At 40.2% G+C, this 27,639-nt stretch overlaps 2 protein-coding genes across 2 annotated transcripts in view; one reads left to right on the plus strand and one right to left on the minus strand.

Moving 5' to 3' along the window:
- Nucleotides 1-14,027, plus strand: vars1 (valyl-tRNA synthetase 1). The gene is made up of 29 exons (XM_058053326.2): nucleotides 1-118; nucleotides 1,119-1,474; nucleotides 1,547-1,690; nucleotides 1,766-1,970; nucleotides 2,040-2,155; nucleotides 2,242-2,317; nucleotides 2,663-2,763; nucleotides 3,075-3,202; nucleotides 3,278-3,442; nucleotides 3,512-3,593; nucleotides 3,669-3,788; nucleotides 4,299-4,407; nucleotides 4,483-4,662; nucleotides 4,873-4,997; nucleotides 5,113-5,216; nucleotides 5,301-5,459; nucleotides 5,823-5,913; nucleotides 6,033-6,138; nucleotides 7,424-7,494; nucleotides 7,576-7,701; nucleotides 7,794-7,898; nucleotides 8,196-8,343; nucleotides 9,702-9,829; nucleotides 9,927-10,082; nucleotides 11,358-11,582; nucleotides 11,670-11,781; nucleotides 12,861-13,036; nucleotides 13,159-13,308; nucleotides 13,413-14,027. The coding sequence occupies exons 2-29, from the start codon at nucleotides 1,121-1,123 to the stop codon at nucleotides 13,479-13,481; spliced, it is 3,831 nt and encodes a 1,276-aa protein (XP_057909309.2). The 5' UTR covers nucleotides 1-118; nucleotides 1,119-1,120; the 3' UTR covers nucleotides 13,482-14,027.
- Nucleotides 13,800-27,639, minus strand: part of abhd16a (abhydrolase domain containing 16A, phospholipase) — a 27,046-nt gene continuing 13,206 nt past the window's right edge. The window contains exons 17-20 of the mRNA XM_058053327.2: nucleotides 15,398-15,474; nucleotides 15,230-15,328; nucleotides 15,106-15,152; nucleotides 13,800-14,186 (exon numbers count right to left, since the gene is read on the minus strand). Coding sequence (XP_057909310.2) covers nucleotides 14,103-14,186; nucleotides 15,106-15,152; nucleotides 15,230-15,328; nucleotides 15,398-15,474 — 307 coding nt within the window. The 3' untranslated portion in view covers nucleotides 13,800-14,102. The remainder of the gene's footprint in view (nucleotides 14,187-15,105; nucleotides 15,153-15,229; nucleotides 15,329-15,397; nucleotides 15,475-27,639) is intronic.

Raw genomic sequence — 27,639 nt, forward strand, 5'->3', positions numbered from 1 at the left:
ACCGGAAACGACAAATTCAAACCCGGAAGCATTGTCTCATTGCATCAGGCAGCATTCCGTGCTCATGCGGCGTCGTTCTTCCCGGACTGGCTGACGTCTTTTCTTGTTACTTTCAAAGGTAAGAGCAACATATGCACACTTTAAAACGCCATTAGAAGGGAGGTCGACTTTAAAAGAATGACAACACGCGAGAGTTTGGCTTTGCAAACACTTATGTCTGACTTTTTAAACCATAGTTAACTTTAGCTTCGGCTTTAGTCAGCTTTTGACAGGTGGCAGCAATCAAGCTAGCTGGTGTCTACTCTGTACAGTTTCACATTTGCTGCTAGTGTCAGTTGCATTGTTGGTAATGAAGGGAATGCATTGGTAGTCTGTTTAAAGCTAACAATGGATACATTTTATTTCCTGAATGTGGCTGCGATTGAAGTGTTCCTATCACATAAGGTGAGTTCACACTTGGAACGGTTCAAATCGTTTGGTCAAGTTAGAGATGATTATTTGGTATGCTGACTGAAAGGTGAACACTAAGTATCTTTATAGAAAAGTCTATAGAGGATCTTTGACTGGTGATAACATCGTGCTTTTGCTGTACTTGGCTTTATTTATGACCATTCATTCATTCATTTTCTACCGCTTTTTCCTCACGGGGGTGCTGGAGCCTATCCCAGCTGTCTTCGGGCGAGAGGCGGGGTACACCCTGGACTGGTCGCCAGCCAATCACAGGGCACATATAGACAAACAACCATTCACACTCTCATTCATACCTATGGACAATTTGGAGCCACCAATTAACCTAGCATGTTTTTGGAATGTGGGAGGAAACCGGAGTACCCGGAGAAAACCCACACATGCATGTGGAGAACATGCAAACTCCACACAGAGATGGCCGAGGGAGGAATTGAACCCTGGTCTCCTAGCTGTGAGGTCTGCACGCTAACCACTTGACCGCCATGCAGCCCTATTTATGACCATGTGAGACATTTTTGGGAGGACTTAGCTTGATGTTGACATTACAGTACATAACGAGATGTCCTATACCGGAACAGTTGAAAATCTCTGCTTTATTTACATTCATGAAAGCATGATTCAACATGGAGTTATGTTTATTTCTCCATTAGGGATGGCCACTTTATATGTGTCCCCTCATCCTGATGACTTCAGGAGTCTTCTGGCTCTCCTAGCTGCCGCGCAGTCCCCGTCGTCTTGCATCAAGACCATCGCAGAGGATCCTCCCGCCAGCCTCAATGCCCGCTCCCGGCCAACTCTGGTGCTGAGCCTGGGTGAAGGTGACACAGTGGTGAGTGGGGCCAATGCTGTGGCCTGGTACCTTGCTCACCAGGCTAAGAGAGCCGGAATGGATGCCAAGCAGCAAAGTCAGGTGTGGCAGTGGCTCAGCTTCGCAGACAATGAGCTTATTCCAGTGTCATGCGCTGTTGTCTTCCCGCTCATGGGAGTAATGGGGATGGATAAAAAGGTAAGGGAATCTTCCAGCCTGCTGTTTTGTTTTTGTTTTTTTACGAGGTTATTGACGTGTTATGCATGTCAGCTCCAGCAGAGTTCCCGTGCAGAACTGTTACGTGTCCTGAAAGTTCTTGATAAGACGATGGAGCCAAGAACATACCTTGTGGGAGAGAGCATTACCCTGGCTGATATGGCTGTAGCTACAGCTCTTCTTCTACCCTTCAAATATGTAAGGATCTCATCTCATCCTGCTTGCCGCTTTCACTGAATTTTGTTGCAGCACACTTGTTGTCCATATTTCCAGGTGTTGGAGCCATCCGACAGGAAGGTCTTGACCAATCTTACCAGATGGTTCACAACCTGCATCAACCAGCCACACTTCCTGAAGGTCCTGGGGAAGGTCACACTGTGTGAGAAGATGGTACCAGTGACGGCCAAGGCAAACACTGAACTCGGATCCAGCCCTCCAGCTTCTTCTGCTGCTGACGCTGCTACAGATGCACCTAATGGTCTGTACATAGTTTTGAGAACATTTCCTTAGTTTTTGGACAGCATTTAGATTATATTCCCGCTTTCAGGCCCACCAAAGACAGAAGCCCAGTTGAAGAAAGAAGCAAAGAAGAGAGAAAAGCTGGAGAAGTTTCAACAGAAGAAAGAAATGGAGGCCAAGAAGAAGACACAGCCAGCCACAGAGGTAGTTTGGTTTTAGTTGATTCAAACTATACCTTTAGATAATTAGTGATGTGTTCTGCTTTTTGCATCCACTTTTTTTTTTTTTAGAAAAAGGCCAAACCTGAGAAGAAGGAGTTGGGCATCATAACATACAACATTCCTACTCCCGGTGGGGAGAAAAAAGGTACACCTTAAACTCACAGTGTTCCCCTTGTTTATCGTGGTGGATAGATTCCCAAAATAGCAGCAATAAGTGAAAAAAGTTTTATTATTATATATGTTTTAGGTTGTAAAACCCCTAACCATACACTTTTCTCAGACAGGCAATAGGATTTTCTCACATTATACAGTTATATATATATAGTATACATTAGTACAGGTTAATGTCTTGGTGATACTGTATATTCATATGTTTGTCCCCCATTGGTGAGGAGGAGCATTATGCCATATGTCACAAAGAATGTCAATAACATACCACACCCCATGTAGCCTCAGGTGAATATGTCAACCTGTTTTCTTCTCCTGTCAGATGTCGTCAGTGTCCTCCCTGACTCGTACAGCCCACAGTATGTCGAGGCTGCCTGGTATCCGTGGTGGGAGAAGCAGGGATTTTTCAAGCCCGAATATGGGGTACTGATGAATATTTTTGAATATTGGTCTCCATTTTAATAAACACTGTCTCAATTCATCGGCAGGTGTAGATATACTGCAATTACGTCAGTTTATGTAAGCTATTAGCTCACATGAGTACATTAGAGGTAACTGATGGGCACATTTAAACTCAGTTGCTCATCAAAACCTATTGATGTAGTTAATGCTTTTAAATAAAATGTTTAGTTTTTAAATTGTTAGTAGTTAGAAGAAAATAATTTTTTTTTTGTATTAACACTTCAGATATTTTTACATTTCCTGCTGTTCTATTTTTTTGTTGCATCCAACAGAGGAAAAGCATTAGTGATCCAAACCCCAATGGCGTCTTCATGATGTGTATTCCCCCACCCAATGTGACCGGATCACTTCACTTGGGTCACGCGCTCACTAATGCCATCCAGGATTGTCTAACCAGATGGTAACTATGGTTACAGTACAATGCTTCTTGTTTTCTGATGATGATGATGTTAATTCGCTTCTTGTGTGTATCCAGGCACAGGATGCGAGGCGAGACCACCCTATGGAACCCGGGCTGCGATCATGCTGGCATCGCCACCCAGGTGGTGGTGGAGAAGAAGCTGATGAGGGACAGGGGCATGAGCCGCCACGACCTGGGCAGGGACAATTTCATCCAGGAAGTGTGGAAATGGAAGAACGAGTGAGTGGAGAATGGCGGAGATGTGAACATGGAGAAACTTATATTTATTTCCACTGTTTACATTTTCAGAAAGGGAGACCGCATCTACCACCAGCTGAAGAAGCTGGGCTCCTCTCTGGACTGGGACCGGGCATGCTTCACAATGGACAATGTATGTCTCAGCAGTCTTTCACCAGTGCTACAAAAAAAAAAATCATTCTCAACCCGTTTTTATCAACTTTTCCAGAAACTATCCTATGCAGTGCAAGAAGCTTTTATCCGCATGCATGATGAGGGCGTGATTTACAGGAGCAACAGGCTGGTCAACTGGTCCTGCTCCCTCAACTCTGCCATCTCTGATATTGAGGCAAGTGGAAAAGCATGTCTGGTTCATATTTAGAGGAGTGCACTTTAACTTTTTTGGAGCCAATTTCAACACTCCATACAGGACTACGACTGGTACACCACAAAATTGACTTGGTATAACACAAACAGCAATTAAAATAGTAAATATTTTTGATACAGCAGTTGTACTCGGCGTGTTACATGTTCCCAAATCTCCTCTGTATACGGCAACAATGATTCATTAGCTGACATTCAAAGCATTAGGGCTCATTTTAATTGACAGGCTGTCTGATCATTACCAATTAAGTACCATTACCAATGATCACATTTAAAGTGCACAAAATGGAAAGTCTACCATCCCCTTTTTCCACACACGAAGCTGTCATCAGAGGTATTATACTGTATATTTTATTGGTCTTTATTATAACATTAATACAATAATATACTGTACTTTATCCATGTCTAGATGAGCCAGTTCTGATAGGTGCAAGTGTCTGCTGTCTTGGTGTTAAATGTGCTCCTTGTTTATCAGGTGGACAAAAAAGAGCTGACGGGCAGAACATTGCTCCCGGTCCCTGGCTACAAAGACAAAGTGGAGTTTGGCGTGCTAGTGTCCTTTGCCTACAAGGTGGACGGCTCAGGTACAAAACATAAACAAAACATGCCGCTGAATTGATCCTTTTGTTCTCACGAGTACCTTCTTTACTCCTTGCTAGACGAGGAGGTGATTGTGGCGACCACTCGTATTGAGACCATGCTGGGGGACACAGCTGTGGCCGTTCATCCCCAAGACTCGAGATATCAGCATCTGAAGGGGAAAATGGTGCTACACCCCTTCTGTGACCGCAGAATGCCGGTTGTTTTTGACGACTTTGTGGACATGAGCTTTGGGACAGGTAAGAGGAGGCACTAATGCACCTGCACCTCTATTCAGATCCTCACCAAAATTTAATGAGTTTAATACGCTTTGAGCTTATACAGAGTTGATAGAAAGTATAGAGTTCTGAGGCTTTTTGGGTTCCCCTGAAAATGACTAATTAAGCCTTCCTTCATAATGTCGTCTTTTAATGTTCTTATCTCCCTTTGTGTCACCCTTTTCCATTCAGGCGCTGTCAAAATCACCCCGGCTCACGACCACAATGATTACGAGGTCGGAGTGAGACACAGTCTGCCCTTCGTGAATATCTTGGACGAGAATGGCTCGCTCATTAACGTACCTCCTCCCTTCCTGGTACGCTAGCATTTCATTAATGGCTCCACCACCACCTGCAGTGTGAGCATTCCCTCTGTGACACTTAAAAGTGGCACTTTTTATGTCCTTTTCCCCCCTCCCCGGCTCTCCCAAGGGTATGAAACGTTTCGAGGCCAGGAAGGTCGTTCTCGAGGCACTCAAGGAGAGGGGGCTTTTCAAGGAGATCAAAGACAACCCCATGGTGGTGCCCGTCTGCAGGTGAGCCTCGAGGTGATGCGGAGCGTGGCTCCTTTGTGCTCTCATCATATATTGTTAACACCCCGCTGTGTGTTTTGTGCGCAGTCGTTCAAAGGACATAGTGGAGCCCCTGTTAAAGCCACAGTGGTATGTCAGCTGTGCAGACATGGGCAAGCAAGCCGCCGACGCCGTCAGAGAGGGACGCCTCAAAATCATCCCCGAGCACCACCTTAAGACATGGTTCAATTGGATGGACAATATAAGGCATGTACTGTTATCTCCGTAGCTGTGAGGTCGGGTTTTTATGTAGTTCCAGTTGAGTGCGTTTGTCACAGTACTTGACACCTAAATATGATCCAACGTGGTATTTCTTTCCTCAAATTGTCTCCCATTGATTTAACAACAAGCAACCTTTTTGTTTTTTGGAATCATATACAACCCTATATAATGTTATAAATATTAGGTTATCCAGTGAGCTACATTGTGGTGGTCTGCGTCCTTGAATGTCTCAGACTACATAAACAAAGCCATCGAATCACCAAGGCTGAAGATCAATTTTTAGCTCTAAGACTCCTCTTGCCCGTCGTGTTGATTCAACACGAACTTCTCCCCCCTTCTTGTTCCCAGGGACTGGTGCATCTCCCGGCAGCTGTGGTGGGGTCACCGCATCCCTGCATACTTCATCACCATCAACGATCCCTCTGTGAAACCAGGAGAGGTAAAATAAACAAATTTTAATCTTGAGTTTCAGCATCATGGTCATTATTCTCATTTTATTTATACACGTATGTCTCCTTCATGGTGTATTTGCTGATTCACCCCACCACTCTCCTCCAGGACGTGGATGGTCATTACTGGGTGAGCGGCAGATCAGAGGACGACGCCAGGCAGAAGGCTGCAAAGCGCTTCAACGTGACTCCTGACAAAGTTGCACTCAGACAAGGTAACTGTCATGCAGCAGTTTCCTCACCATAATCAACGCTTTGGAGAAACAAAATGGAAAGAAAATGTCAAACTGTCTCCCATCATGTGAGTTGTATTTCATATGTAAACCGATGGGTCCAGGAAAGCTCATTAGGGCGCCTTGCAGAACACCTAAATAGCCTTAAATGGCACTTTTCTCATGTGATGCCTGTTTTGTCAGGACATGTGGAAAAATCCGTTTTTTTTCTAACACCAGAAATTGCAGGAAAACCTTCCAAACCCTCATTAGGCCTTAAGGCAGGACCCAATAGTCTTTCCTGAGGGGTTGATTTTGGGCCGTTTTGTCAGGACCTGTCACAACATTAAATTTTTTTTTCTCTCCTCGACCAGGAAGTCCTGGACAACCTCTCAAACCCTTATTAGGGCTCCCGGCATAATGTGGCCAAAGTAACCATTCATCATTCTTAACTGTCATTCAATAATTTCACGAGTTAACAACCGTTAATTATTATTATTTATTCTAAATTATTTGTACAATTTACTGTTTACGCTGCACATTGTTCATATTTGATGTCATCTATTTATTCTCCACATTATTATTTATTATTATACGGGAGCCAGGCAATGACATTTCGTTGGCAATTTCACTGCTGTGTTATTGTGCAATGACAATAAAGAATATCTAGCTAGCTAGCGAGCAGCTAGCTATCTAGCTATCTATCTAGCAGCTAGCTAGCAGCTAGCTATCTATCTAGCAACTAGCTAGCAAGCAGCTATCTATCTAGCAGCTAGCTAGCAAGCAGCTATCTATCTAGCAGCTAGCTAGCAAGCAGCTAGCTAGCAAGCAGCTAGCTACCTAGCAAGCTAGCAAAACTTAGGTGACACCTTTGTGTTTTTAATTGTTCGTTTCTAACGTCTCACTTGTTAACATTCTTACTTGTCCCTCAAGTGTACAAGGAGTTAAACACAGTAAAACGATAAAACTACCCAAGTTGGGAGTCATAACATAACTTAATAACGTCGTTACTTAGCAACCCTCGCTATGTGGTTGCTTCTTTTTTTATTGCTGAAAAGCCAAAGAAGAATCAGAACACGGGTTAAACCTGATATGCTTGTTCAACTTAGTTCTTGTGAGATCTCATGATCACAAAGTGCAAAGCTTTGTACGGCTTTGGAGGTATATTTTTCTTCATAATCATGTTGAGCAACCTCAAGGGCATTTGACTTTTTTTTTTTCTGAGGTTCCAGTGTAAGGTTAAACCCCCCGCCTTCATATTTCTTCACTACTGGTATTTGTGTTGTAGATGAGGATGTTTTGGACACCTGGTTCTCATCTGGCATTTTCCCCTTCTCCATCTTTGGTTGGCCTAATGAGGTACACACAAAAACAAGTGTAAATGTCACCTGGATCGTTTTTGTCCTCTGCATTTGCACATTTCATTTCCTCTTTTCACAGACCCAGGACCTGAACGTGTTCTACCCCGGCACCTTGCTGGAGACGGGTCACGACATCCTGTTCTTTTGGGTGGCTCGTATGGTGATGATGGGTCTCAAACTGACCGGGAAGCTGCCCTTTAAAGAGGTAGAGATCCGTCACGGTGACGCGACACAACAGTGGTGGACTCTTGTTAGGTGTAATTGGGCACAACCCCCCCGTGTTTTCATTGTTGGCAGGTTTATCTGCACGCCGTGGTGAGGGATGCCCACGGAAGGAAGATGAGCAAATCTTTAGGCAACGTCATTGACCCTCTTGATGTCATTACTGGAATATCCCTGGAGGTAAAGCCTAATGGCTCCTTGATGTATCCTCTCCATGCACACACATCTTCCCACATGGTCTTTGCCCCCCTGAGGAACACAGTCTTATGTAAGCTTTATTCCGCAGCCAACAAGCTTTTATTGAAGCCATCCATTATTAATTTTACTCGCTGCAAGCACACACACATTGTGACAGTGTGGTCCACCAGAGGGCACCGAAGCGCCAGTTGTGTGTGTCTGAATAATACAATAATGCATATATGGAGTTGTTATTGTTGTGTTTACCAGCTACACCGCCTCATTCCTTATTCCCTACAGGGTCTGCATGCACAGCTGACGAGTAGCAACTTGGACCCGGTGGAGGTGGAGCGAGCGAAGCAGGGCCAGAAGTCGGACTATCCGAACGGCATCCCGGAATGCGGCACAGATGCTCTACGATTCGCTCTGTGCGCCTACACAAGCCAAGGTGAACTCATCATCCATATGGTGCTTCCTTTGTCTGCAACACAAAAGGATTTGAATATTCTCCATCTAGCTTTATTTTTCTATATTAGCTTTTAGTCATTGATCTCGTCAAAGTCGGACTGCTCGGCAGGTTAACCTTTCCTGGCAATCAACCGCATTTGTTCATTTAAACCCTGAGGTCAAAGTTGACAAGTTGCCTTGTTCATTGCAATTTTAATGTTTGATCTTGTCTGGGGTTTTTTTTACCACACAGCTCTCTAGGCATGAAACAACCCTTTACACTTCTAGTACCCAATATCATAGACAATAATAAGCCATCTTAGACTTACATAAGATATGAGACTCACACGTTTGCATTAACATGAACTTCCTGGTGGCTATTGTCTCATCAATGTATCGTTACTGACACCTAGGGAACAGAGTCAAATACTACTCTACTGTGTCTGTACGTACATGCACTTTAATCACACATAGTATAAAAACAGCATTTTGTGTTCTGTTGTGTTGTCATTAAATCGTATTTAAATTTGTTTGATCTGAAACATTTAAATGTGACAAACCTTAACCCTTTCAGGGACAATGGTCACTACAATGGACTGCTATTCAAAAGCTGTTTTCTATATGAATGAGTCTTAATGTCACTACAGTGGACACTAGTGTGTCATGCCATACACTGCCACTCATTGGTCAACTTTGGTAAGTGCCAAAAAAAAGGTTCCAAAACCAAGATGGCCAAAAAAAGTGCAGATGTGCCATGCAGGGAAGGGGAAGAATATCTGTCCATTCCTTTTATTCTAGGAGAAAAACTATTGGGATATCAAACAACAACTAAGAAGTAATATAATTGTTAAAATATCAAAGTATTGATTTTGTGATTGGAGGAAATTGTGATTGATCATGTGTCCACTAAATTGGACATTGTGCATCGGAGATATATTTTGACTACAATTTATAGTATTGCTTCAATTTAGTTGTTTTTGAAAATACTTAATTTGCAGTAACTTTTTGGGCTGCAAATCAATTGAATTTTTAGTATAACAATATTTTATGGATTTTAGTCCTCATATAAGAGTAATGACCATTGTCCATATAGTTTGTAGAGGTCAGGTGCAGAGCATGCTACCAAAGCCTACAAAAGTAGTAGTAGAAACAAAAACATGTTTTATGCTGTTTACAATATTGTTTTGTTTATTGTTTACAACTATATTTCATCAGTCGTTCAAATGCACGTTGTCCACTCTAATGGACATATCACCAACTCCTTGAAAATTTTATGATTTTTTGTTTTTTAAATGAAGGTGATAATAAATAATAAAGGGTTAAAGTGCCAATGTAGACGTATGTGTCTTTTTTTTCCAGGCAGGGACATCAACCTAGATGTCAATCGTATCCTGGGCTACCGTCATTTCTGCAACAAGCTGTGGAATGCCGTCAAGTTTGCAATGAAGACCCTTGGAGACAACTTTGTTCCCTTGGAGAAAGCCCAGGTGAGAGAAAGGAACATCCACTAAAAAGATTGGTGAAGATGCAGGATTTGAGTTTTTGTTTATAATCTTTTTTTGCCTGGTTGTGTTCTCGCCTCAGTTGTGTGGCGAGGAGAGCGTTACCGACAGATGGATTCTGTCCAGGCTGAGCGCCGCCGTTGCTCTCTGTGATGCCGGCTTCAAAGCGTACGACTTCCCCGCCATCACCACGGCCATCTACAACTTCTGGCTCTACGAACTGTGTGACGTCTACCTGGTAAGACACTGGACTCATTCATCAGCCTTTAACCCTTAGATGCACGAGAGACTGGACCAGGGGTGGGCAAACTTTTTGATTCGCGGGCCGCATTGATATGACAAAATTTACGGGGGGGGCAGACTATATATTTTACACGTAACAGTCCACCTGGTATTATTGTATCTGTAAAATTGTCATGCAATCTGCTATTATTATTTATTATTTTATATTTATATTTATATTTAAATATTTTAAAAATAATAAAATATTATAATAATTACAATAAAATTAAAATAATTATTATATTATTATTATGTAAAATATGCAAATATAACAATAATATATATAATTAATATAATAATTAGCATTAATATAATAATTCTAATAATCATAATAGTTCTAATAATAATTATAATAATAATTATTATTATTATTATTATTATTATGTGCTTGTGTCCCTTTTTTCAGGAGCACTTTGTAAACAACAGACCATGTCAAAAAACGAAATTGATAAAACCATCAAAAGGTTGGCTCAGGCTGTATGTTGAGTTTAAATGAAATACTTTGGAAAGATTGGGTGGGCCGTATTCAAACACTTGGCGGGCCGGATGTGGCCCCCGGGCCGTAGTTTGCCCACCCCTGGACTGGACCCTACACTCTTCCATAAGTGGGGCAAAAATGACCCATACTAGAATCAATGCGTTTTTATGCCAATTTTGCCATTTTGGTTAGGAATAATCACTTTATATTACTTCTTTATAATCACTTTATACATATTTAGGATTACACAAGAATGATTTCATGTTAGAAACATCTTAATTTTTCACTTTTTTCCATCTTTGAAAAAGAAAATGACCCCGTACAACAATAGAAAATGTGAGGATCCATTGTGTGTTGCATAAGTTAAAAATGTGAATGACATGATATCGAAAATATGTTTTTTTGAGGAATACCTGCAATATGAAATCATAACAATTTTTCATTTTTCAAGAAAACATCCTGACCGGGTCATTTTTGACCCACTAATGGAAGGTTGGGGTAGTAACACAAAAACAAAAATTTCTTAAAATGTATGAAAGATAAGTTAAAAATGTGAACGGCATGATATCAAAAACATGTTTTTTGAGGAATACCTGGAATATGAAGTTATAAAAAAAAATTCATTACGAAGATATTTCAAGAAAACAACCTGACCGGGTCATTTTTGACTCACTTATGCATCTTAGGGTTAATCACAACATGGCTTCACTGTGCTGCTTTTGGTACCGCCCGCCCCCCCCCCCCCCCCAACAGGAGAGTGTGAAGCCCGTGTTCAGCAAAGCAGAAGATGACCTCAGCAGCCAGAAACAGGCTCTGGTGTGCAGACAAACCCTCTACACCTGCTTGGAGGTCGGCCTGCGCCTCCTCTCCCCGATCATGCCCTTCGTCACCGAGGAGCTCTACCAGAGGTTACCACGACGACAGCCTCAACACGACGCCCCCAGCATCTGTGTGACGTCCTACCCCAGCACCGAGGAGGTAACGCTACGATGTAGTAACATTTATAGGAGGTTCTACATGATCCTTAGTTTGATTTAGTGTTTGTTTGTTTTTTTTTTTTGGTAGTTCTGCTGGAACAATGATGAGGTGGACCGCAACATGGAGTTTGTGATGAGTGTGGTCAAGACCATCCGCTCACTGAGGGCCGACTACAACCTAACCAAGACACGAGCTGACTGTACGTTTACACCTTCGTACAGGATCTTTGGCTAGTGCTTTTGAAACGGGTTACTAAAAACAGCAGAGTACTTGGTCGTATGGCGGACTTTTGACTAGCCATTTTGCTGTAGGTCCTTTTAGAAACATTAGAATTCTTTGAAGAATCTGTAGGTCCTTTTAAATTCTTTGAAGAATCTTTAGGTCCTTTAGAATTATTTGAAGAATCTGTAGGTCCTTTAGTGTTGTAGGTTCTTTTAGAAACATTAGAATTCTTTGAAGAATCTGTAGGTCCTTTAGTGTTGTAGGTTCTTTTAGAAACATTAGAATTCTTTGAAGAATCTGTAGGTCCTTTAGTGTTGTAGGTTCTTTTAGAAACATTAGAATTCTTTGAAGAATCTGTACGTCCTTTAGAATTCTTTGAAGAATCTGTAGGTCCTTTAGAAGTCGTTGTAGGTCCTTTTATAAACATTAGAATTCTTTGAAGAATCTGTAGGTCCTTTAGAATTATTTGAAGAATCTGTAGGTCCTTTAGTGTTGTAGGTTCTTTTAGAAACATTAGAATTCTTTGAAGAATCTGTAGGTCCTTTAGAATTCGTTGTAGGTCCTTTTATAAACATTAGAATTCTTTGAAGAATCTGTAGGTTCTTTAGAATTCTTTGAAGAATCTGTAGGTTCTTTAGAATTCTTTGAAGAATCTGTAGGTTCTTCAGAATTCTTTGAAGAATCTGTAGGTCCTTTAGAATTCTTTGAAGAATCTGTAGGTCCTTTAGTGCTGTAGGTCCTTTTATAAACATTAGAATTCTTTGAAGGATCTGTAGGTCCTTTAGAATTCTTTGAGGAATCTGTAGGTCCTTTAGTGCTGTAGGGCCTTTTATAAACATTAGAATTATTTGAAGAATCTGTAGGTCCTTTAGAATTATTTGAAGAATCTGTAGGTCCTTTAGAATTCTTTGAAGATTCTGTAGTCCTTTAGTAAGTTCCCAAACATAGCCATGGTGCTCCTGTTAAAGATATCCACAACCAGCATTTTTTTTGCAGTAGATTGTTTTATGGTAGGTCCTTAAACCACCAAAGATGACCCTCTTCTCTGTCTTACAGGCTACCTCCAGTGTGTGGACTCCTCTACGGTGTTGCTGGTGCACAACTACAAGCTTCAGATTCAGACGCTGTCCTACTCTCAGGCCGTCATCCCTCTCTCGTCTGAGGAGTTGGTACCAGAAGGTTGCGCTGTGGCCATCGCCTCTGACAGATGTACTGTCAACCTCATGCTCAAGGTGACAGAACAAAACCGCACTTAACCCCTCCATAACTAACATTTTGGATAGAAACAACCTTATATATGTGACTGAGACATTGTTCTATGTAAGCCAAACGCCTCCACGCCTCCTCCCCTCAGGGTCTGATTGACGTGGAGAAGGAGGTCTCAAAGCTGATGTGCAAGCAAGGTGAGCTGGAAAAGCAGATGGAGAAGTTGCAAGAAAAGATGGGAAAGAGCGACTACAAGGAGAAGGTGCCATCCAAAGTGCAGGAGCAGGATGCTGACAAGGTGATGATCACACCCGTTCGTTACTCGTTAGGTTGCTACTACTTAGCGTGTAGGCTTTGTTAGGGTGCTCCTAAACAACACCCTTTGTTTTGTTACCTTCACAGTTGCGACAGAGTCACACTGAACTGGAGAAAGTGAAAGAAGCCATGGACAACTTCAAAAAGATGATCTAAGACCTTCATAATCACGGTTATGAGTCTTTTTTTATTTGCCATTAAGTCAATCTTGGTGTCAAATTTGATAAAAAATCATGTAATAGATGGAAAGTCTTGACTTTTTTTCCCCCCATTCCCTAAATATTTAACTTGAAGAATTAATCTCCCTCCTCGGTGCAGCTCCCAACATCTGGCTGCAGTGTTTTATAGTACTCGTATGCTAGACTTTGGGAATAGGAATTTTAGGAATTAGGGTTAGAGTTAGGTATTTGTCTGGTCCGGCTGGAATTCATCAGTTTATGGTTTTGTTGAACAAAATGCTGAGAAACAAAGCAGTGAAGTCCCTTATTGAGTTTATTCAGCATATTTAATGGGACATACAAGAGCTCTATTGTACATAAAGCTTGAGGAGATGTAATGGAACAGCTTGTTGGCTAATGGAGTTGAGAACATATGTGGTAGACAAATACTACATCCCTTTTTTTAAAAAAAAGGGCAAATAATAAACCCCAAAAACAGAAGACGCATGTGTTGTGATTTTAACTTTGTTGCGGAACAACAACAACACACACACAAAAAACAAAACAACCACAACTTTTAACACACCTTGTGATCATCTATCACATCCATCATGGCTGATCACAGCCTCCATGGGGAGTGGAACTCTGAGGCAGGCAGTGGCGTGCAGTGCGTCGTCTCAAAGTTTGTCATGTACTTCCGTGCCTTAAAAAGACAGAGAAAAGAAAGTGCAGAAGTGGATGATATTAGAAGCCAGGCTCTCCTGGGAGGCTTTTTTTTTTTTTTTAAATTCCCCGCACAGGAGCATAACATTAGTTGGAATTGATGGCACTCTTCTTGTTTGATGTTAAATGACTTCAATAAGCCAGGCTCCCGCTCAAATATATTACACCAGGAAGGCCCTAGAGCACAGGTGAGACGGTTACCACGGCAACCAGCTGGGGTAGGAAAGATATGTTCCAGGATGGCGATGATGTGGGAATTGCGACTTTTAATGCAAACTTTACGGAAGAAAATATGTTTATTAATATATTATTATTACACCCGAATGGGGGAGAGATGAGGCAATGAAGCCACTTCATTGGATACACAGTCAAATATTCTGCCTTTACAAAAATAATATTCATTTTTGAGCCATTTCGCTGTTATAGCAGTTACTACAGTTACTACGGTACCCAAAGGTGCATTATTAAAAAAAAAAACCTTAAACTGTATTATGGAAAGCAGGAAGTGAACAAATGTAACAGTTACTGATTGTAAAAGTACCAGATGGAGGGGTAGGATTTAATAAGCTTTGCTTCTTCCTACTCCTTTTGGACATGTGGAACTGTGAACTGATTATGTGATGCATTCAATTGTAATCTGATGCATGTTCAAATGAAATAAAACCAGAACCATTATAATGCAAGGGCTAATATACTGGTACGGTCAGTTAATGGCGTCCATATAAGAACCTTAGTTTCCTGTTTATTCAGCTACAAAAGTACCAGGTGTGTTAGGTACTATAAGTAGAGAGGCATTTATTTTGACCAGGGGTTGGCTTTTTTTTTTTTTTTTTTTTAACACCGAAATTGGCATTTTTGAGGAAAAAAAAAACAGGCATAGAATGTTCCAACTTTCTTACCAGGAAAAGAGCCAGCTGTCGTCTTCCTTCAAGAATCATGTCCTCACCTGGTAACAACAAGACTGTCACTTCAGCATCCTGTGATAATGGGAAAAACATGCACCAGTCTGCGACTAGAACTCACCGACGTTCCAGGGAAACAACACATCCCTGTCCGCCTGATAGGACTGCAACACTGACAAACACCAGTCGTCGTCCACCTCGTAGCCGCTGTACACGGACGCTGCCGACCAATAGCGAGCTGACGTCAATCATCATATCCGATGATGACTACTAGCAACAACACACTCACCCTCCTCCATGTGATTGGAGGCACCCAGCCACTGCCTGACCACTCGGACGCCTTCCTCAGTCATTATTTTGGGATACCTGGCCAGATGAAGTACATGGATATACATAAAACATAAGGGGTTAGTATGTCGTTTTTTTCAATTTTTTCAACTTGCTGAAAATGCACTTTTCTGGTAAAAAAAAAAACAGCGAAAACCTCACACACACTCAACAGGGGGCCCAGAAGAGCCCCAAAATGGCATAAAATGCCAGTTTTAAATTTTATGATTTTTGGAAAAAACCTAAGGGGTTAGTATATCGTTTTTTTTTTTTCAGTTTTTTCAACTTGCTGAAAATGCACTTTTCTGGTCAAAAAAACAGCGGAAACCTCACACACACTCAACAGGGGGCCCAGAAGAGCCCCAAAATGGCATTAAACGCCAAGGTTTGAGGGTGTTGATTTTTGAAAAAAACGTAAGGGGTTAGTATGTCGTTTTTTTCAGTTTTTTTAACTTGCTGAAAATGCACTTTTATGGTCAAAAAAACAGCGGAAACCTCACACACACTCAACAGGGGGCCCAGAAGAGCCCCAAAATGGCATTAAATGCCAAGGTTTGAGGGTGTTGATTTTTGAAAAAAACGTAAGGGGTTAGTTAGTATGTCGTTTTTTTCTATTTTTTTAACTTGCTGAAAATGCACTTTTCTGGTCAAAAAAACAGCGGAAACCTCACACACACTCAACAGGGGGCCCAGAAGAGCCCCCAAAATGGCATAAAATGCCAGTTTTAAATTTTGTGATTTTTGAAAAAAAACGTAAGGGGTTAGTATGTCGTTTTTTTCAATTTTTTTCGCTTGCTGAAAATGCACTTTTCTGGTAAAAAAAACAGCGGAAACCTCACACACACTCAACAGGGGGCCCAGAAGCACCCAAAAATGGCATAAAATGCCAAAGTTTGAGGGTGTTGATTTTTGAAAAAAAACGTAAGGGGTTAGTATGTCGTTTTTTTCTATTTTTTCAACTTGCTGAAAATGCACTTTTCTGGTCAAAAAAACAGCGGAAACCTCACACACACTCAACAGGGGGCCCAGAAGAGCCGCCAAAATGGCATAAAATGCCAGTTTTAAATTTTGTGATTTTTGGAAAAAAAACGTAAGGGGTTAGTATGTCGTTTTTTTCAATTTTTTTAACTTGCTGAAAATGCACTTTTCTGGTCAAAAAAACAGCGGAAACCTCACACACACTCAACAGGGGACCCAGAAGAGCCCCAAAATGGCATTAAACGCCAAGGTTTGAGGGTGTTGATTTTTGAAAAAAACGTAAGGGGTTAGTATGTCGTTTTTTTCAATTTTTTTTGCTTGCTGAAAATGCACTTTTCTGGTAAAAAAAAACAGCGGAAACCTCACACACACTCAACAGGGGGCCCAGAAGAGCCCCCAAAATGGCATAAAATGCCAGTTTTAAATTTTGTGATTTTTGGAAAAAAAACGTAAGGGGTTAGTATGTCGTTTTTTTCTATTTTTTCAACTTGCTGAAAATGCACTTTTCTGGTCAAAAAAACAGCGGAAACCTCACACACACTCAACAGGGGGCCCAGAAGAGCCGCCAAAATGGCATAAAATGCCAGTTTTAAATTTTGTGATTTTTGGAAAAAAAACGTAAGGGGTTGTTAGTATGTCGTTTTTTTCAATTTTTTTCGCTTGCTGAAAATGCACTTTTCTGGTCAAAAAAACAGCGGAAACCTCACACACACTCAACAGGGGGCCCAGAAGCACCCAAAAATGGCATAAAATGCCAAAGTTTGAGGGTGTTGATTTTTGAAAAAAAACGTAAGGGGTTAGTATGTCGTTTTTTTCTATTTTTTCAACTTGCTGAAAATGCACTTTTCTGGTCAAAAAAACAGCGGAAACCTCACACACACTCAACAGGGGGCCCAGAAGAGCCGCCAAAATGGCATAAAATGCCAGTTTTAAATTTTGTGATTTTTGGAAAAAAAACGTAAGGGGTTAGTATGTCGTTTTTTTCAATTTTTTTAACTTGCTGAAAATGCACTTTTCTGGTCAAAAAAACAGCGGAAACCTCACACACACTCAACAGGGGACCCAGAAGAGCCCCAAAATGGCATTAAACGCCAAGGTTTGAGGGTGTTGATTTTTGAAAAAAACGTAAGGGGTTAGTATGTCGTTTTTTTCAATTTTTTTTGCTTGCTGAAAATGCACTTTTCTGGTAAAAAAAAACAGCGGAAACCTCACACACACTCAACAGGGGGCCCAGAAGAGCCCCCAAAATGGCATAAAATGCCAGTTTTAAATTTTGTGATTTTTGGAAAAAAAACGTAAGGGGTTAGTATGTCGTTTTTTTCTATTTTTTCAACTTGCTGAAAATGCACTTTTCTGGTCAAAAAAACAGCGGAAACCTCACACACACTCAACAGGGGGCCCAGAAGAGCCGCCAAAATGGCATAAAATGCCAGTTTTAAATTTTGTGATTTTTGGAAAAAAAACGTAAGGGGTTAGTATGTCGTTTTTTTCAATTTTTTTCGCTTGCTGAAAATGCACTTTTCTGGTCAAAAAAACAGCGGAAACCTCACACACACTCAACAGGGGGCCCAGAAGCACCCAAAAATGGCATAAAATGCCAAAGTTTGAGGGTGTTGATTTTTGAAAAAAAACGTAAGGGGTTAGTATGTCGTTTTTTTCTATTTTTTTAACTTGCTGAAAATGCAGTTTTCTGGTCAAAAAAACAGCAGAAACCTCACACACACTCAACAGGGGGCCCAGAAGCACCCAAAAATGGCATAAAATGCCAAAGTTTGAGGGTGTTGATTTTTGAAAAAAACGTAAGGGGTTAGTATGTTGTTTTTTTCTATTTTTTTAACTTGCTGAAAATGCACTTTTCTGGTCAAAAAAACAGCGGAAACCTCACACACTCAACAGGAGGCCCAGAAGAGCCACAAAAATGGCATAAAATGCCAGTTTTAAATTTTGTGATTTTTGAAAAAAACCTAAGGGGTTAGTATATCGTTTTTTTTCAGTTTTTTCAACTTGCTGAAAATGCACTTTTCTGGTCAAAAAAACAGCGGAAACCTCACACACACTCAACAGGGGGCCCAGAAGCACCCAAAAATGGCATAAAATGCCAAAGTTTGAGGGTGTTGATTTTTGAAAAAAAACGTAAGGGGTTAGTATGTCGTTTTTTTCTATTTTTTCAACTTGCTGAAAATGCACTTTTCTGGTCAAAAAAACAGCGGAAACCTCACACACACTCAACAGGGGGCCCAGAAGAGCCGCCAAAATGGCATAAAATGCCAGTTTTAAATTTTGTGATTTTTGGAAAAAAAACGTAAGGGGTTAGTATGTCGTTTTTTTCTATTTTTTTAACTTGCTGAAAATGCACTTTTCTGGTCAAAAAAACAGCGGAAACCTCACACACACTCAACAGGGGACCCAGAAGAGCCCCAAAATGGCATTAAACGCCAAGGTTTGAGGGTGTTGATTTTTGAAAAAAACGTAAGGGGTTAGTATGTCGTTTTTTTCAATTTTTTTTGCTTGCTGAAAATGCACTTTTCTGGTAAAAAAAAACAGCGGAAACCTCACACACACTCAACAGGGGGCCCAGAAGAGCCCCCAAAATGGCATAAAATGCCAGTTTTAAATTTTGTGATTTTTGGAAAAAAAACGTAAGGGGTTAGTATGTCGTTTTTTTCTATTTTTTCAACTTGCTGAAAATGCACTTTTCTGGTCAAAAAAACAGCGGAAACCTCACACACACTCAACAGGGGGCCCAGAAGAGCCGCCAAAATGGCATAAAATGCCAGTTTTAAATTTTGTGATTTTTGGACAAAAAACGTAAGGGGTTAGTATGTCGTTTTTTTCAATTTTTTTCGCTTGCTGAAAATGCACTTTTCTGGTCAAAAAAACAGCGGAAACCTCACACACACTCAACAGGGGGCCCAGAAGCACCCAAAAATGGCATAAAATGCCAAAGTTTGAGGGTGTTGATTTTTGAAAAAAAACGTAAGGGGTTAGTATGTCGTTTTTTTCAATTTTTTTAACTTGCTGAAAATGCACTTTTCTGGTCAAAAAAACAGCGGAAACCTCACACACACTCAACAGGGGACCCAGAAGAGCCCCAAAATGGCATTAAACGCCAAGGTTTGAGGGTGTTGATTTTTGAAAAAAACGTAAGGGGTTAGTATGTCGTTTTTTTCAATTTTTTTTGCTTGCTGAAAATGCACTTTTCTGGTAAAAAAAAACAGCGGAAACCTCACACACACTCAACAGGGGGCCCAGAAGAGCCCCCAAAATGGCATAAAATGCCAGTTTTAAATTTTGTGATTTTTGGAAAAAAAACGTAAGGGGTTAGTATGTCGTTTTTTTCTATTTTTTCAACTTGCTGAAAATGCACTTTTCTGGTCAAAAAAACAGCGGAAACCTCACACACACTCAACAGGGGGCCCAGAAGAGCCGCCAAAATGGCATAAAATGCCAGTTTTAAATTTTGTGATTTTTGGAAAAAAAACGTAAGGGGTTAGTATGTCGTTTTTTTCAATTTTTTTCGCTTGCTGAAAATGCACTTTTCTGGTCAAAAAAACAGCGGAAACCTCACACACACTCAACAGGGGGCCCAGAAGCACCCAAAAATGGCATAAAATGCCAAAGTTTGAGGGTGTTGATTTTTGAAAAAAAACGTAAGGGGTTAGTATGTCGTTTTTTTCAATTTTTTTAACTTGCTGAAAATGCACTTTTCTGGTCAAAAAAACAGCGGAAACCTCACACACACTCAACAGGGGACCCAGAAGAGCCCCAAAATGGCATTAAACGCCAAGGTTTGAGGGTGTTGATTTTTGAAAAAAACGTAAGGGGTTAGTATGTCGTTTTTTTCAATTTTTTTTGCTTGCTGAAAATGCACTTTTCTGGTAAAAAAAAACAGCGGAAACCTCACACACACTCAACAGGGGGCCCAGAAGAGCCCCCAAAATGGCATAAAATGCCAGTTTTAAATTTTGTGATTTTTGGAAAAAAAACGTAAGGGGTTAGTATGTCGTTTTTTTCTATTTTTTCAACTTGCTGAAAATGCACTTTTCTGGTCAAAAAAACAGCGGAAACCTCACACACACTCAACAGGGGACCCAGAAGAGCCGCCAAAATGGCATAAAATGCCAGTTTTAAATTTTGTGATTTTTGGAAAAAAAACGTAAGGGGTTAGTATGTCGTTTTTTTCTATTTTTTTCGCTTGCTGAAAATGCACTTTTCTGGTCAAAAAAACAGCGGAAACCTCACACACACTCAACAGGGGGCCCAGAAGCACCCAAAAATGGCATAAAATGCCAAAGTTTGAGGGTGTTGATTTTTGAAAAAAAACGTAAGGGGTTAGTATGTCGTTTTTTTCTATTTTTTTAACTTGCTGAAAATGCAGTTTTCTGGTCAAAAAAACAGCAGAAACCTCACACACACTCAACAGGGGGCCCAGAAGCACCCAAAAATGGCATAAAATGCCAAAGTTTGAGGGTGTTGATTTTTGAAAAAAACGTAAGGGGTTAGTATGTTGTTTTTTTCTATTTTTTTAACTTGCTGAAAATGCACTTTTCTGGTCAAAAAAACAGCGGAAACCTCACACACACTCAACAGGAGGCCCAGAAGAGCCACAAAAATGGCATAAAATGCCAGTTTTAAATTTTGTGATTTTTGAAAAAAACCTAAGGGGTTAGTATATCGTTTTTTTTCAGTTTTTTCAACTTGCTGAAAATGCACTTTTCTGGTCAAAAAAACAGTGGAAACCTCACACACACTCAACAGGGGACCCAGAAGAGCCCCAAAATGGCATTAAACGCCAAGGTTTGAGGGTGTTGATTTTTGAAAAAAAACGTAAGGGGTTAGTATGTCGTTTTTTTCAATTTTTTTCGCTTGCTGAAAATGCACTTTTCTGGTCAAAAAAAACAGCGGAAACCTCACACACACTCAACAGGAGGCCCAGAAGAGCCACAAAAATGGCATAAAATGCCAGTTTTAAATTTTGTGATTTTTGAAAAAAACCTAAGGGGTTAGTATATCGTTTTTTTTTCAGTTTTTTCAACTTGCTGAAAATGCACTTTTCTGGTCAAAAAAACAGCGGAAACCTCACACACACTCAACAGGGGGCCCAGAAGCACCCAAAAATGGCATAAAATGCCAAAGTTTGAGGGTGTTGATTTTTGAAAAAAAACGTAAGGGGTTAGTATGTCGTTTTTTTCTATTTTTTTAACTTGCTGAAAATGCAGTTTTCTGGTCAAAAAAACAGCAGAAACCTCACACACACTCAACAGGGGGCCCAGAAGCACCCAAAAATGGCATAAAATGCCAAAGTTTGAGGGTGTTGATTTTTGAAAAAAACGTAAGGGGTTAGTATGTCGTTTTTTTCTATTTTTTCAACTTGCTGAAAATGCACTTTTCTGGTCAAAAAAACAGCGGAAACCTCACACACACTCAACAGGGGGCCCAGAAAAGCCGCCAAAATGGCATAAAATGCCAGTTTTAAATTTTGTGATTTTTGGAAAAAAAACGTAAGGGGTTAGTATGTCGTTTTTTTCAATTTTTTTAACTTGCTGAAAATGCACTTTTCTGGTCAAAAAAACAGCGGAAACCTCACACACACTCAATAGGGGGCCCAGAAGAGCCCCAAAATGGCATTAAACGCCAAGGTTTGAGGGTGTTGATTTTTGAAAAAAAACGTAAGGGGTTAGTATGTCGTTTTTTTCTATTTTTTTAACTTGCTGAAAATGCACTTTTCTGGTCAAAAAAACAGCAGAAACCTCACACACACTCAACAGGGGGCCCAGAAGTCCCCAAAAATGGCATAAAATGCCAAAGTTTGAGGGTGTTGATTTTTGAAAAAAACGTAAGGGGTTAGTATGTCGTTTTTTTCAGTTTTTTCAACTTGCTGAAAATGCACTTTTCTGGTCAAAAAAACAGCGGAAACCTCACACACACTCAACAGGGGGCCCAGAAGAGCCCCAAAATGGCATTAAACGCCAAGGTTTGAGGGTGTTGATTTTTGAAAAAAACGTAAGGGGTTAGTATGTCGTTTTTTTCAATTTTTTTTGCTTGCTGAAAATGCACTTTTCTGGTCAAAAAAACAGCGGAAACCTCACACACACTCAACAGGGGGCCCAGAAGCACCCAAAAATGGCATAAAATGCCAAAGTTTGAGGGTGTTGATTTTTGAAAAAAACGTAAGGGGTTAGTATGTTGTTTTTTTCTATTTTTTTAACTTGCTGAAAATGCACTTTTCTGGTCAAAAAAACAGCGGAAACCTCACACACACTCAACAGGGGGCCCAGAAGAGCCGCCAAAATGGCATAAAATGCCAGTTTTAAATTTTGTGATTTTTGGAAAAAAAACGTAAGGGGTTAGTATGTCGTTTTTTTCAATTTTTTTAACTTGCTGAAAATGCACTTTTCTGGTCAAAAAAACAGCGGAAACCTCACACACACTCAACAGGGGACCCAGAAGAGCCCCAAAATGGCATTAAACGCCAAGGTTTGAGGGTGTTGATTTTTGAAAAAAACATAAGGGGTTAGTATGTCGTTTTTTTCAATTTTTTTCGCTTGCTGAAAATGCACTTTTCTGGTCAAAAAAAACAGCGGAAACCTCACACACACTCAACAGGAGGCCCAGAAGAGCCACAAAAATGGCATAAAATGCCAGTTTTAAATTTTGTGATTTTTGAAAAAAACCTAAGGGGTTAGTATATCGTTTTTTTTCAGTTTTTTCAACTTGCTGAAAATGCACTTTTCTGGTCAAAAAAACAGCGGAAACCTCACACACACTCAACAGGGGGCCCAGAAGCACCCAAAAATGGCATAAAATGCCAAAGTTTGAGGGTGTTGATTTATGAAAAAAAACGTAAGGGGTTAGTATGTCGTTTTTTTCAATTTTTTTAACTTGCTGAAAATGCACTTTTCTGGTCAAAAAAACAGCGGAAACCTCACACACACTCAATAGGGGGCCCAGAAGAGCCCCAAAATGGCATTAAACGCCAAGGTTTGAGGGTGTTGATTTTTGAAAAAAAACGTAAGGGGTTAGTATGTCGTTTTTTTCTATTTTTTCAACTTGCTGAAAATGCACTTTTCTGGTCAAAAAAACAGCGGAAACCTCACACACACTCAACAGGGGGCCCAGAAGAGCCGCCAAAATGGCATAAAATGCCAGTTTTAAATTTTGTGATTTTTGGAAAAAAAACGTAAGGGGTTAGTATGTCGTTTTTTTCTATTTTTTTAACTTGCTGAAAATGCACTTTTCTGGTCAAAAAAACAGCGGAAACCTCACACACACTCAACAGGGGACCCAGAAGAGCCCCAAAATGGCATTAAACGCCAAGGTTTGAGGGTGTTGATTTTTGAAAAAAACGTAAGGGGTTAGTATGTCGTTTTTTTCTATTTTTTTTTGCTTGCTGAAAATGCACTTTTCTGGTAAAAAAAAAACAGCGGAAACCTCACACACACTCAACAGGAGGCCCAGAAGAGCCACAAAAATGGCATAAAATGCCAGTTTTAAATTTTGTGATTTTTGAAAAAAACCTAAGGGGTTAGTATATCGTTTTTTTTCAGTTTTTTCAACTTGCTGAAAATGCACTTTTCTGGTCAAAAAAACAGCGGAAACCTCACACACACTCAACAGGGGACCCAGAAGAGCCCCAAAATGGCATTAAACGCCAAGGTTTGAGGGTGTTGATTTTTGAAAAAAAACGTAAGGGGTTAGTATGTCGTTTTTTTCAATTTTTTTCGCTTGCTGAAAATGCACTTTTCTGGTCAAAAAAAACAGCGGAAACCTCACACACACTCAACAGGAGGCCCAGAAGAGCCACAAAAATGGCATAAAATGCCAGTTTTAAATTTTGTGATTTTTGAAAAAAACCTAAGGGGTTAGTATATCGTTTTTTTTTTCAGTTTTTTCAACTTGCTGAAAATGCACTTTTCTGGTCAAAAAAACAGCGGAAACCTCACACACACTCAACAGGGGGCCCAGAAGCACCCAAAAATGGCATAAAATGCCAAAGTTTGAGGGTGTTGATTTTTGAAAAAAAACGTAAGGGGTTAGTATGTCGTTTTTTTCTATTTTTTTAACTTGCTGAAAATGCAGTTTTCTGGTCAAAAAAACAGCAGAAACCTCACACACACTCAACAGGGGGCCCAGAAGCACCCAAAAATGGCATAAAATGCCAAAGTTTGAGGGTGTTGATTTTTGAAAAAAACGTAAGGGGTTAGTATGTCGTTTTTTTCTATTTTTTCAACTTGCTGAAAATGCACTTTTCTGGTCAAAAAAACAGCGGAAACCTCACACACACTCAACAGGGGGCCCAGAAAAGCCGCCAAAATGGCATAAAATGCCAGTTTTAAATTTTGTGATTTTTGGAAAAAAAACGTAAGGGGTTAGTATGTCGTTTTTTTCAATTTTTTTAACTTGCTGAAAATGCACTTTTCTGGTCAAAAAAACAGCGGAAACCTCACACACACTCAATAGGGGGCCCAGAAGAGCCCCAAAATGGCATTAAACGCCAAGGTTTGAGGGTGTTGATTTTTGAAAAAAAACGTAAGGGGTTAGTATGTCGTTTTTTTCTATTTTTTTAACTTGCTGAAAATGCACTTTTCTGGTCAAAAAAACAGCAGAAACCTCACACACACTCAACAGGGGGCCCAGAAGTCCCCAAAAATGGCATAAAATGCCAAAGTTTGAGGGTGTTGATTTTTGAAAAAAACGTAAGGGGTTAGTATGTCGTTTTTTTCAGTTTTTTCAACTTGCTGAAAATGCACTTTTCTGGTCAAAAAAACAGCGGAAACCTCACACACACTCAACAGGGGGCCCAGAAGAGCCCCAAAATGGCATTAAACGCCAAGGTTTGAGGGTGTTGATTTTTGAAAAAAACGTAAGGGGTTAGTATGTCGTTTTTTTCAATTTTTTTTGCTTGCTGAAAATGCACTTTTCTGGTCAAAAAAACAGCGGAAACCTCACACACACTCAACAGGGGGCCCAGAAGCACCCAAAAATGGCATAAAATGCCAAAGTTTGAGGGTGTTGATTTTTGAAAAAAACGTAAGGGGTTAGTATGTTGTTTTTTTCTATTTTTTTAACTTGCTGAAAATGCACTTTTCTGGTCAAAAAAACAGCGGAAACCTCACACACACTCAACAGGGGGCCCAGAAGAGCCGCCAAAATGGCATAAAATGCCAGTTTTAAATTTTGTGATTTTTGGAAAAAAAACGTAAGGGGTTAGTATGTCGTTTTTTTCAATTTTTTTAACTTGCTGAAAATGCACTTTTCTGGTCAAAAAAACAGCGGAAACCTCACACACACTCAACAGGGGACCCAGAAGAGCCCCAAAATGGCATTAAACGCCAAGGTTTGAGGGTGTTGATTTTTGAAAAAAACATAAGGGGTTAGTATGTCGTTTTTTTCAATTTTTTTCGCTTGCTGAAAATGCACTTTTCTGGTCAAAAAAAACAGCGGAAACCTCACACACACTCAACAGGAGGCCCAGAAGAGCCACAAAAATGGCATAAAATGCCAGTTTTAAATTTTGTGATTTTTGAAAAAAACCTAAGGGGTTAGTATACCGTTTTTTTCCAGTTTTTTCAACTTGCTGAAAATGCACTTTTCTGGTCAAAAAAACAGCGGAAACCTCACACACACTCAACAGGGGGCCCAGAAGCACCCAAAAATGGCATAAAATGCCAAAGTTTGAGGGTGTTGATTTATGAAAAAAAACGTAAGGGGTTAGTATGTCGTTTTTTTCAATTTTTTTAACTTGCTGAAAATGCACTTTTCTGGTCAAAAAAACAGCGGAAACCTCACACACACTCAATAGGGGGCCCAGAAGAGCCCCAAAATGGCATTAAACGCCAAGGTTTGAGGGTGTTGATTTTTGAAAAAAAACGTAAGGGGTTAGTATGTCGTTTTTTTCTATTTTTTCAACTTGCTGAAAATGCACTTTTCTGGTCAAAAAAACAGCGGAAACCTCACACACACTCAACAGGGGGCCCAGAAGAGCCGCCAAAATGGCATAAAATGCCAGTTTTAAATTTTGTGATTTTTGGAAAAAAAACGTAAGGGGTTAGTATGTCGTTTTTTTCTATTTTTTTAACTTGCTGAAAATGCACTTTTCTGGTCAAAAAAACAGCGGAAACCTCACACACACTCAACAGGGGGCCCAGAAGAGCCCCCAAAATGGCATAAAATGCCAGTTTTAAATTTTGTGATTTTTGAAAAAAAAACGTAAGGGGTTAGTATGTCGTTTTTTTCAATTTTTTTCGCTTGCTGAAAATGCACTTTTCTGGTCAAAAAAACAGCGGAAACCTCACACACACTCAACAGGGGGCCCAGAAGCACCCAAAAATGGCATAAAATGCCAAAGTTTGAGGGTGTTGATTTTTGAAAAAAACGTAAGGGGTTAGTATGTCGTTTTTTTCTATTTTTTCAACTTGCTGAAAATGCACTTTTCTGGTCAAAAAAACAGCGGAAACCTCACACACACTCAACAGGGGGCCCAGAAGAGCCGCCAAAATGGCATAAAATGCCAGTTTTAAATTTTGTGATTTTTGGAAAAAAAACGTAAGGGGTTAGTATGTCGTTTTTTTCTATTTTTTTAACTTGCTGAAAATGCACTTTTCTGGTCAAAAAAACAGCGGAAACCTCACACACACTCAACAGGGGACCCAGAAGAGCCCCAAAATGGCATTAAACGCCAAGGTTTGAGGGTGTTGATTTTTGAAAAAAACTTAAGGGGTTAGTATGTCGTTTTTTTCTATTTTTTTTTGCTTGCTGAAAATGCACTTTTCTGGTAAAAAAAAAACAGCGGAAACCTCACACACACTCAACAGGAGGCCCAGAAGAGCCACAAAAATGGCATAAAATGCCAGTTTTAAATTTTGTGATTTTTGAAAAAAACCTAAGGGGTTAGTATATCGTTTTTTTTCAGTTTTTTCAACTTGCTGAAAATGCACTTTTCTGGTCAAAAAAACAGCGGAAACCTCACACACACTCAACAGGGGACCCAGAAGAGCCCCAAAATGGCATTAAACGCCAAGGTTTGAGGGTGTTGATTTTTGAAAAAAAACGTAAGGGGTTAGTATGTCGTTTTTTTCAATTTTTTTCGCTTGCTGAAAATGCACTTTTCTGGTCAAAAAAAACAGCGGAAACCTCACACACACTCAACAGGAGGCCCAGAAGAGCCACAAAAATGGCATAAAATGCCAGTTTTAAATTTTGTGATTTTTGAAAAAAACCTAAGGG

Source organism: Doryrhamphus excisus, linkage group LG5 (genome assembly GCF_037039965.1).
Source record: "Doryrhamphus excisus strain RoL-2023G ecotype Guam linkage group LG5, RoL_Dexc_Guam_v1.1, whole genome shotgun sequence".
Taxonomy (NCBI): domain Eukaryota; kingdom Metazoa; phylum Chordata; class Actinopteri; order Syngnathiformes; family Syngnathidae; genus Doryrhamphus; species Doryrhamphus excisus.